The 11,519-nt window shown below is 35.4% G+C and overlaps 1 protein-coding gene across 2 annotated transcripts; it reads left to right on the top strand.

Moving 5' to 3' along the window:
* Nucleotides 1-841: 841 nt before the first annotated feature.
* On the top strand, nucleotides 842-9,430 carry CLC-D (chloride channel D). 2 transcript variants are annotated; one of them, XM_011023254.1, is made up of 23 exons: nucleotides 842-1,350; nucleotides 1,445-1,517; nucleotides 1,724-1,945; nucleotides 2,043-2,089; nucleotides 2,178-2,276; nucleotides 2,386-2,460; nucleotides 3,270-3,358; nucleotides 3,610-3,750; nucleotides 3,843-3,913; nucleotides 4,009-4,088; nucleotides 4,222-4,371; nucleotides 4,927-4,986; nucleotides 5,092-5,166; nucleotides 6,125-6,276; nucleotides 6,658-6,793; nucleotides 6,866-6,997; nucleotides 7,730-7,807; nucleotides 7,885-7,940; nucleotides 8,028-8,114; nucleotides 8,211-8,367; nucleotides 8,464-8,565; nucleotides 8,647-8,693; nucleotides 9,332-9,430. In XM_011023254.1, the coding sequence occupies exons 1-23, from the start codon at nucleotides 1,174-1,176 to the stop codon at nucleotides 9,423-9,425; spliced, it is 2,400 nt and encodes a 799-aa protein (XP_011021556.1). In that variant the 5' UTR covers nucleotides 842-1,173; the 3' UTR covers nucleotides 9,426-9,430. The 2 variants fall into 2 exon arrangements, with proteins under 2 accessions (XP_011021556.1, XP_011021557.1); XM_011023255.1 differs by lacking the exon at nucleotides 9,332-9,430 and adding an exon at nucleotides 8,842-9,251 and having other exon boundaries at nucleotides 8,647-8,688.
* The last annotated feature ends 2,089 nt before the right edge of the window (nucleotides 9,431-11,519 follow it).

Genomic DNA, 11,519 nt, shown 5'->3' with positions numbered 1-11,519 from the left:
GGTTTATTTAGAATTGTGATTGTGATGTTTTTTAAATATTTTTTTGTATTTAAATATATGTCAATGATATTTTTTTATTTTTTAAAAATTATTTTTAATATTAGTCCATTAAAATTCGTGCATGGTGAGATTCGAACCCAGGTGCAGAGGAAGGGGACAAGTCCCTCCCATCGCTAGACCAGAACCTCATCCCTCTAACCATCTTTAATATACCGTATTAAGGGTTTATTTAGAATTGTGATTGTGATGTTTTTTAAATATTTTTTTGTATTTAAATATATGTCAATGATATTTTTTTATTTTTTAAAAATTATTTTTAATATTAGTCCATTAAAATTATTCAAAAACACTAAAAATATATTAATTTAAAATTAATAAAAAATTTAAATTTTTTAAAAATATTTTTAAAATGCAGAAGGAATCGTGACCTAAATCTTCAAGTAAAGCAATCACCAGGAAAGAATGCCTTCAGCCAAACGAGTACCCCTTCATATTCTGACAAAAACAGCAAATCTCCTTACAGTTGATCCATGCGTCAAATACAATTAAACTGTTATAAAAAGAAAGCCTAATTAAATCAAATTAAAGATTTGAAAATAAATGTAAGGTTAAGAGATTGCTTGTCAGCTGCTAAGCAGGGCACCTGTCCTCAAAGACCCAAAACGGTAGGTCAAGACGAAAATCCAACCGTACAGTAAATAGAAAAATAAAACCTCTCGTACACCCTCACTGCACTCGAACATAGCCAATCGGGCATCCCCTTTTCACTGCAAAGCAACAATAAAAAAACAAAGGGAGAGAAACTCAGTTTTAGTCAAAATTCTAACCGAAAAAGAGAACGCGAGGAAACAAAACGAAAAAAAGAAAACCCAGCGAAACAGAAAGTTAGAACACCACCAGGGAGGAGAGAGAAAAGAGAGAGAGGGAGAGAGAGGTCACCCGCGATTCTAAGCCACAGTCCGGTCTTTCTCCTTCTCTACCTGACGTTCGATTTCTCTTTAAAAGCGAAATTCTTGATGTCATTTTCTGCTGTCTATTGAATATTAAATGCCGTACGGGATCAAAATTCTCCATATATACGGCAGTAACTCCGATTCCGGGATTTTATTATTAGGGTTTAGCTTTAGTGCTTGATTTCCTGAAGAACGAGCGAGAGAGATCGATAAATAAATAATGTTATCGAATCAATTGCATAATGGAATGGAGACTGCGAAGCTACTGTGGTCTCGGATTCCAAGCTCAGAGGACGGTGAGGTTGACGGTGTTAGCATGTTGAGAACCAGCAATGGAAACACTGCTGAGAGTCTTGACTATGAAGTTATCGAGAATCAGGCGTATCGATATGAGCAGGTTTTTTCTTCTTGTTTTTATTATCATTTGAGTTTGATTTATTTTTATGTTTGATTAATTGTCGGTGTCGTTATTTTTGTTTTGGATCTGGTAGGCGCAAAGAGGGAAGCTTTATGTTGGATACCAAGTGGTAGTTAAGTGGTTCTTAGCTTTGCTCATTGGTATTGGTAAGGGTTTTTTTTTATTATTTCTTTTTTCGTTTCAGTTTTATGAACTTAGTTTGATGATGTATTAGGTGTTTTTTTGAAAAATAATCGCAAACACAATTTTAATCATTGAATAAATAGTAATGTTTTCCTGGATTTAAAATTAAGGACAGCTCGTTGCATGATGTTAATTATGAGGTTTTTAAAGATTATTTCTGTGATCGCAGGTACTGGATTAGCGGCTGTTTTCATCAATATATCTGTCGAGAATTTTGCTGGCTGGAAGTTTTCTTTGACGTTTTCAATAATTCAGAGATCATATTTTGCTGGATTTGTAATATATGTATTAATTAACTTGGTTTTAGTCTTTTCATCTGTATATATCGTTACGCATTTTGCACCTGCAGCAGCAGGTTCTGGTATTCCAGAAATTAAGGGTTATTTGAATGGTAAGCCGGAGATCTCAATCGAATTTCTTGGTATTGTTTGGGTTTGAGCCTTTTCAACTTTCATGTCTAGCAGTTCTCATTTCCTTTATGTGTGCAGGGCTTGATATTCCTGGTATTCTACTCTTCAGAACTTTGATTGGAAAGGTGCGATAGTGCTTTTGGGGAATAAATTGTCTTTTGTGAGATTTTCACCCTGCCTTGATTTTGACAATATTACACTTTTGATTTGTAGATATTTGGAAGCATTGGTTCTGTGGGAGGTGGCCTTGCTTTAGGAAAAGAAGGTCCTCTTGTTCATACTGGTGCTTGTATTGCTTCCTTGCTTGGACAAGTAAGAACTTAATGCACGGAGTGGGATATGCTCTTGAATTGAAATCGTGTTTCAGAATCTTTTTTTTTTGTGGTTCTCCATCAACCCTAGTTTCTTTTTGTTAATTTAGGGTGGATCTACAAAATATCATCTAAGTTTGAGGTGGCTTCAAGTTTTCAAGAGTGATCGTGATCGTCGTGATCTTGTGAGTATCAAATTTCTCCTAATTCCGGCAGACAAAAGCTTAGACTTTTTTGCTCTAGGAAATTGTGCCTCTCACACCTGTTTGCTTGTTAGATATTATCACTTGTCCACTGATATTGTGTTTTTTTCCTTCTTTTTCTTTTTCTTATGTATTCATCTTTTGGAATATTGGAGAAGGATGCACTATGAATGTTGTGTCGGTTTCTATTTAACTTCCTCCTCCAATGATAACTCTAAAGTTCTACTTGAAATCATAGGATAAATGAGTGTGAGTGAAAAATTCTTAAGTTTTTCTCCTAGTGTTTATAGCAAGTCTAGGGGCCATTGTACTGTGCAACCAAGAAATTGTTGGTTTGAGGATAGATAGCAGTCAATTCATTCACAATGGTTGAAGACCAGGGTTGCTTCATAGGTCTCTTTCTAGTATCCATTTCAGCAGCAGACAATAACGGGATATGAGCAATAAATGTGTATATATTGCTCATATTCAGTTATGTGGCCTTAGTTTTTTGGTTGGTTAAGGAAAGAATTCTTTCTAAAAATGGGTGTCAATATCATGAAGTAGAGCTTTATATGGGTACTTGTATAGATGATGGAAGCATGAATCTTGTTTTATGTTGGAGTGTTTGATACCATCTTTCTAATCCCATTACATCATCTGTAACTGCCTTTGGAGAGTTTGCCATTATCTTTTTATGTTGCTCTGGTATATACCAAATTGTTTTCAATATGGCCTCTTATTTGTCTAAGAATAGAGGTGGTGTGCCTCTTTATTGTGTTCATTTTTCATTTGTCTAATGTTTTGAAAAGGTGACCTGTGGGTGTGCGGCTGGCGTTGCTGCTGCTTTTAGAGCTCCAGTTGGTGGTGTGTTATTTGCTTTAGAAGAAGTTACATCCTGGTAAGACAGTTCTGTTCTTCATCATGCTGCTGAGAAATGCATTTGTGCCAACTACAAACAAGATTCCTTTCTTTTGAAAAAAAATTGTGATATATCATTGCATTTCATGTGCACAAGCATGTGTTCATGTGCATTTTCCATTCATGTATATGAATGTGACCTGCATTCATGTGTTTGATTCTCTTGTGAAAGTTCATTTGATCTGTCTCCTTAAATGTTTTAAAAAATTAATCTCTGCTGTGCCTTTGAAGGTGGAGGAGTCAACTTATGTGGCGTGTCTTTTTTACCTCTGCTGTTGTGGCGGTTGTGGTGCGTACTGCTATGGGATGGTGTAAGAGTGGGAAGTGTGGGCATTTTGGCTCTGGTGGTTTCATAATATGGGACACGTCAGAGTTAAGATCTAAGCTTTGCTGTGCTTCTTTGGTAATCCCTGACCTAAGATTTTAATGATTCTCTAAATCCTTTATAATTATTTTTTTGACAGTGGTCAAGAGGACTATTCTTTTGGGGAGTTGCTTCCAATGGCAGTTATTGGGGTTATTGGTGGTCTACTTGGTAATTTCCTATTGACTAGCCTTCATATCTTGCTCATGGCATGGCACCATTTTTTATCTTTTTGGTTTGCTCTAATTCTTCTCCCTTTTACTTAGGTGCGTTATTCAATCAGCTTACTCTTCATATAACCTACTGGCGACGGAATTATCTGCACAAGAATGGGAACCGAGTGAAGGTAACAGAATAGGATGAATCTCAGAAGTCATAATTTTTTTTTTTTAGTATTTATGCTGGTTCTTCCAAGATTGTGATGTCACCTAATGCTTTACATTTTGTCCCTTTCTCCACTCTTAACAATATTGTGACAGATTATTGAAGCATGCCTCATCTCTGTTATTACTTCAGCTATTTCCTTTGGACTACCACTTCTAAGAAAATGCAATTCATGCCCTGAATCAGATCCTGACTCTGGTATTGAATGCCCAAGGCCCCCAGGGATGTATGGAAATTATGTGAATGTAAAGATCTTGCTTTATCAGTTGATATTTTCTTATACGCATGAAATCTTTTTTTTTTTTGGCCTGCCTTCTTATAAATTTCGTGCAAGAACTTCCTTTTGCATTCACATTTACATATTTTAATAATTACTACATTATTTGATCTTTCAATAATAAATACATATTTCCCTGCTACTTTGCTGTGTAGGACAAGAAAGGTGAACAATGAAAAACTGAAATTTTGTTTCTGGTTTGAAGATGAGCTCGAGAATTATACACAATCATATTTTATTTATTTTTTCAATTAGATTTCTCTATTTTCTTAAAAACAATTCAGGAAATACTCAATTGTTTCACTAAATTTTCTCCACAATTTTTTTTGGGTGGGGTAACCCGCAGTTTGATATTTTATTTTGTTTGCTCCTTAGCTCAATAATTCTCATGATCATAGCATAATGTATACCTCATTATTGTAAGACTTGTTGATACTTGGAACATCCTGCAACAGTATATGTTAGTGTTTCATTTCTATGTACTTTCTCAGGGTAATGTTGTTTAATTTCTTGCCACTTGCAGTTTTACTGTGGCAAGGACAAGGAATACAATGATCTTGCAACGATTTTCTTTAATACTCAGGTTTTGCTAGAATTCTTAAAAAGTCATTTTCTTCATTTATTTATTTATTTTTTAACGTGGTATTTTTATGGTCTACATTCTAATGAATTTAGCTGGCTTTCACAGGATGATGCTATAAGGAATCTGTTTAGTGCCAAGACAATCCATGAGTTCAGCGCCCAGAGTTTATTGACGTTTCTGGTAGGTTCATTTTTTTCTGACTTTGTGTTCGAGAAGACAAGCCCATGTTGTTTTTCATTTTGCTAGTTGAATCTCGAGTCTTTCACTAGAATCCACTAGGATAAACTCTTGATTCTGAAGAAGCTTCCATGAGCCGACCTGGAAATCAAGGTTGCTGAGAACCATAGAACAAAGAAACATGAGAATGTGCACCTCTTAACTAAAAGCTCAATTCTTGAACTCCCAAAAATATAATCACACGCACATGCTTGTGCAGGAATGTAAAGCCATAAAAGACCTAAATAAGCGAGTACTTTTGATTAATTATCACTGTGATAGTAATACCATATCATAAATAATAAATTTCCTAAATAATATCAAAATCCCAAAATTAACTATATCCTTAACTGCATCGTCGATAATTAACTTATACTGTTGCTTTTTTTGTTTCAAGTTCTGATTTGAAACTGGCAGATATTTCTTATCTAGTTTCATGCTCTATAAACTCAAAACTGACTGCCTAGGGCTCCTATGTGGACAAGAAAATTTGTGCAATTAAAAAACTGTTCTTCTTTTTACGAGTTGATGGGAGAAATGTCAGAATGAATGCTTCTACAAGGACATCACTAGAGGAACAATACATTAGAAATGGAATCTGTAGTGGAATAGATGAAAGCGTCTAATATAATTAAGGAGGCATATGCTGTCCAGCATATTGTTCAAGCCCTCATGCATTTGTTTTGCAAGACATGGCTTTTAAATATTATCTGTTTTGCACCCCCAAAGACAAATTTTGTTCCTTCTCACATGGTTGTTGGTGATGTTTCATGGCATTGTGAAGCTTTATTGTTTGTAGTTGTTTTTCAATTTTTGTGGGAGGATGCCTTATTCCACTAGCTTCCCATTTCTTTATTTTCTACTATCCAAACAAATAGGCTTGTAATTCAATCTACCTTCTCCTGGTTTATAATTTTTGCAGGTTATGTTTTATACTTTAGCAGTGGTGACATTTGGTACTGCAGTTCCTGCTGGCCAGTTTATTCCTGGAATTATGATAGGCTCCACGTATGGGCGCCTGGTTGGCATGTTTGTTGTTAATTTTTACAAGAAGCTCAACATTGAGGAGGGAACGTAGGTTTCTCATTTGGTTCAATGAATTTTTTTTACTTATTAGACATCAAGCATGTAGGTTTCTCATTTGGTTCAATGAAATTTTTACTCTTAGACATCAAGCATGTAGAAGATTGATGATAGATCTTGGGCATTCATCTTTAGCATATTGTCAAAGGCTGTCCTGGTTAAAATGTTTTATGAGTCTGGACAAATTTTGGGTCTTCCAATATTCTAGTTTTTTTTTTTCCTTGCTTTCATTCGCTTCTTTTTTTCCATTGTATTTTTCACTTAATATGTCTTGCTCCAAGAATGTCCTTGCCTTCATCCATGCAATGCAAACTTGTTGGATTCTTTATTTGTTTCTGAAGTGTTTCTATAAGTTTCTTGGTGGATTTCTAGATATGCACTGTTGGGAGCAGCTTCTTTTCTTGGAGGTTCAATGCGAATGACTGTCTCTTTATGTGTAATTATGGTTGAGATCACAAACAACTTGAAACTTTTACCTTTAATCATGCTTGTTCTCCTGATATCAAAGGTATACCTTTCAATTTGCTTTGTGAATTTGCTTATGGATGCTCTGTGAATACTAAGACTTTTCTCACTGCAGGCTGTTGGTGATGCATTCAATGAAGGTCTTTATGAACAACAAGCCCGATTGAGAGGAATTCCACTGTTGGAATCTAGACCTAAATACCAAATGAGAAACATGAAGGCAAAGGAAGCTTGTGGAAATCAGAAGGTGATTTCAATGAAACACTTGATATTTCTGTCTATATTTCAGAGGATTGCTGCTTTGGAAACTCGTGCTATAACTCAATACAAGCACATCTTAATTCTAACAGTATTGACCTTTTAACTACTGCATGGCCTGGCTAATTGAAATCTGGAAAGGTGTCACTAAAGCTTGTCTCTTGTAGTCGATGCTTTGAGTTGCATGGAGCCTTCAGTAACAGCCAAAAAAAGAAAAAAAGAATGTGCCATTATGTGGATAAATTTGAGCAAGGAAGGGTGAAGTGTAATTCTGCACATCTATGAAGATGCTTCGATATTCTTTGAATAGAAATGAGAATTCAAAACTGAGAAGGGTTCGGGAAGAGTAAAAGCAGTCAGTTTTACCAATAAAAGATTGAAACGTTGGTCTAACTTATTGACTATCTCTCTATATTCTTCTCTGTAAATTGTTCTCAAATCATGGCATCCTAAACTCTGGAGCTTTTATGAATCCATTTTATGAGAGAATCTATCCAGTTGTTTTCAATTGAGGATAGAGCTTGGGAACCTTTTTTTTTTTTTTTTTTTTTTGGGGGGGGGGGGTACCTGGGCAGCCCCGGGTGCCATCCAATGCTTATCAGGACTTTCTGCTGACCTTAATCCTAGAACACTTTCTGCTTTCCTTTTTCCTTTCTTTGGTTGTATTGCATGCCATCCTGAACTCAAGGATTTTATATTTTTGTGTTTTTAAACTTTGTAGGTTGTCTCCTTTCCTCGTATTGTTAAGGTTGCAGATGTCGTTTCTATTTTGCAGAGCAACATGCACAATGGCTTTCCTGTAAGCTTTGTTTCCATTTCTCATCTTCGCTTGTTTACACTTGAGATGCCTAAAGTTTATTTTTACTGGTTACTCAGGTGATTGATCACACGAGAAATGGTGAAACACTTGTAATTGGACTTGTGCTTCGCAGGTAGAACATATATATGTTTTTATTTGTTAGAAACCAAGGCAATGCACTGGCTGAACAAACTAATTTAGTATTCGGTTAATGTTGCAGTCATTTGCTAGTCCTTCTCCAATCCAAGGTTGATTTTCAGCATAGTCCTTTACCATGTGATCCAGCAGGTGTATCGAAATCAATCAGGTACTTGGAAGCTTGATACCCACTACTATTTTTGTTACCGGCATAATTCTTTATGTGGCCATCATTTTTTAACCTAATGGGTTGTGTTCACTCCAGGCACAACTTCAGTGAGTTTGTGAAACCTGTTTCCAGTAAAGGAATTTCTATAGAGGATATTCAGTTAAGTTCAGATGACTTGGAAATGTACATTGATCTTGCCCCATTTTTGAACCCCTCTCCATACGTTGTCCCTGAAGACATGTCTTTAACAAAGGTGCCGGTCTTTTTCCCACCATTACTAATTTATCTGTTTCATTCCTTTGTATTTATCATCTCATCCAACAAAAATTGCATCTTGTTGATTGTATAGGTATATAATCTGTTCCGACAACTAGGGTTGAGGCACATATTTGTTGTTCCTCGTGCGTCTCGGGTAGTTGGAATGATTACAAGAAAGGACTTGCTGATTGAGGTGTGCTAATGGCATTTGTTTCTCTGTGGTATTCAATGTTACTGGACTGTATAATAATTGAAGTTTTGTTCTGTACTGTAGGATAGCGAGGATTCAGCTAATGTGGAGCTCCAATCAACTAGTGTAAGGTCTCTATGCTGCTTTTCTTGTGTTATATTTGTTAGCTATTATACATGCATGAAGAACTGAATTTGAGTAGGGTAATCTAAGTTTTTCTTTATGTGGATGTTCCTTCCAATCAAATGAACATAAACCATGATCTTGTTGCCATGGCAGCACCTTGGCCTTGGTGATGCATATGGTCACTGCCAATGGTGAAGTTTTTCCATTCAGCACATAATTTATGGATGCACAGCAATCTTCGTGGAAAAATTTACATGGCAGACATCAAAGAAATTTGTCTGTTGTGTCTGTGATTGGAACTCGTACAATGATCACAACTCTTGGTGTTGATGGGTCTTCAGTTCTCCATTATGTACTTGAAGGCTACATTGGTAACTGCATTATCCTGTTCAAACACCTTGACATGTTGAAAGCTTTTTCTTCTTTGTTCTTATTCCGAAGGTAATTAATTGATTTATTGGGTGGATAACCATTACTGCCATGGTTCCGGATATAACTGTGCACCTCCGGCTTTCCTCTGGTTTTTTTTTTTTTTTGGCCACTATATCAGAAGTAATGCTGCATGTATATACGTTTCTTTGGCATGGCATAACCTGGTATGTTTTCAACCTTCTGATCTTATTGTTTGATTGTGTGGTGGCAGAGGGCACCGTCAGTATAGGATGATGTCGAGGGATGTGGATGTGGAGCGCCCACTTCTTAATGGTCTTCTAGTTCAAGATCATATGCTTGGTTGAAATTATTGTCGGACCTTCCTCTTTGGGCATGCCTGCTCCATTCTGCTGTTCTATCAGATCATATGCTTGGTTGAAATTATTGTCGGGCCTTCCTCTTTGGGCATGCCTGGAAGAGGGCATGCCTGGTTCATTCTGCTGTTCTATCTTTCTCAAAAGACCGGCTCCATGTAGCTTCTTCCTTTTTTTTCTTTGTGACATCAGATTGTTTCCTTAGCTTCATCTCCATAAAAATCATCTAGGTTACAGGGTTCAATATGGTTCATTAATTTGTACCCCCTTTTATGCAGGGGATCATAAACCACACCCATCTAAATTTTGTACATCTGATGATAGTTGATATGAAGAAAATTCATGTGATGATGAGAAACGAAGTTGCAGAGAGAGTGTTTTTATTAGCGGTGAACCGAATGTAGTTTCCAATTTACAAAGAAATTATTCACAAGCTCAGGTTTGGAGAGGAAGACAGTTCAATTTAATTGACTAAGGTATAATCAGGAGGTTCGGTGCGTCGTAATTTTTCTTTGGGAGCGCGAGACGAAAAGGAAGGAACAAACGGGTACAGTGAGAAATTCTAATCACTTGAAACGGAACTCGCGAAATCTTATACCGTGTCTTTTAAATAAAAGCATGGAAAGGCATCGGTCAGCGCTTACGATAGCGAGCTGTGTCTAAAGGTGGATGAAAAGGGCTTCTCGAAATGAAAACCGACCAGGGACAACATATTCCCCGTGCCATACCACCTCTGCACACCCTATTCATATTATGGAAATAATATGATAATTTTTCACAACATAATAAGAATGCTTACCAGAAGGTAACTTGAAGACATTAGCAGGGTATGTCCAGCCACAGGACAGTTTATGGTTGGCATCCTCTTTTCATGGGAAGTTCAAGAGTTTCTGAAATGTGGGTTGCATGTCCGAAAAATATAACAAAGATTCTTTTACACTTTTTTGATAAGAATATCGCTATTTGAATATTTGAATTCTTTCTCTTTTTTTATGAAGTAAACCCAGCTTAGTTACATGTGTTAAGACTCTAATTGACTAGGCCCTCCCACAGTACACGGTTTTCCATTATTAGAGTTCAGCCCTTAATTCTATCCTTAATTTTTGTTTCTATTATTGGCCTTAATTTCTCCCATCACACTTGTACATAAACAACTGCATGTCTACATTTTGGAATCTCCATCTCATGGTGCAAAAAAAAACCTTTTCCCTTATCCATTCTGCATTAATATATATTTGATCAAGTTTTCTTTCTTGACAAGAAATTAAGTATTGTGAATAAAAGAATTGTAGTGGGAAAATAAAAGAATGACATTCAGAGAAAGTAGGAAATTTCGTAATAGAATATATCTCAAAATTAACATTAAACAATTAGAATGCATCTCAAATGTCTAGCATTCCTCCATTTAGTGCGATGATTTTATACATCTCTTATATGATTTTGTAAATCACCTCATTTATATAATGTCATTCCTAGTAATAGTTTTATGTATAGAATTTACCAAAGAGAGAACATGAATCAGGTTTTGTATTTTGCAGCTCAATTATAGGCTAGCATAGAATTATTTTTTTAGGATTGCGAAATTACAAAGATACCATTTTAAATTGACAGTATGTTAATAAATGTTAAATCAGTTACACTAGATCATTTATTCGTGCTATGCTACCAAGTCAAATTAATTTTTAAAAAATTTAAAAAAATATTTAGACATTGATAGCATGTTTTTAAAAAGAAAAAATATTTAAATTATGTAAAAATTGATCTAATATAATCTGATCAATTTGATAAATTCAAAGGCAACCTAAAAAAAAAATTGACTAAAAAAAATTCAAAGCAATTTAAAAAAAAAAAAAACATTGAGACAACATATTAAATCGACTCGGGTCAACCCGCGTTAACATGTAAAATCCATGACCTGAGTCATGAAACTATAATAACATCATAGAAAGCAAATAAAAAAACATGTTAAATCTCAATTCTTAATAAACTCAATATTAAAGAATGAAATTAAAAAAAGAAAAAACATTATGTCAACCCGAGTTAACTTGCCAAATCAAATCATGAGATGGGAATGACCCAAAAAAA

Source organism: Populus euphratica, unplaced genomic scaffold (assembly GCF_000495115.2).
Source record: "Populus euphratica unplaced genomic scaffold, PopEup_1.0 scaffold9.1, whole genome shotgun sequence".
NCBI lineage: Eukaryota > Viridiplantae > Streptophyta > Magnoliopsida > Malpighiales > Salicaceae > Populus > Populus euphratica.
This window is presented reverse-complemented; position numbering and strand designations above follow the sequence as displayed.

What these genes read in the sequence shown, in the direction of transcription:
- CLC-D (XM_011023254.1), top strand. Translation starts at nt 1,174, where the DNA reads ATGTTATCGAATCAATTGCATAATGGAATGGAGACTGCGAAGCTACTG. An exon ending in AGGCGTATCGATATGAGCAG is followed by an intron (nt 1,351 to 1,444) that starts GTTTTTTCTTCT and finishes TGGATCTGGTAG; the next exon opens with GCGCAAAGAGGGAAGCTTTA. An exon ending in TCAGAACTTTGATTGGAAAG is followed by an intron (nt 2,090 to 2,177) that starts GTGCGATAGTGC and finishes TTTGATTTGTAG; the next exon opens with ATATTTGGAAGCATTGGTTC.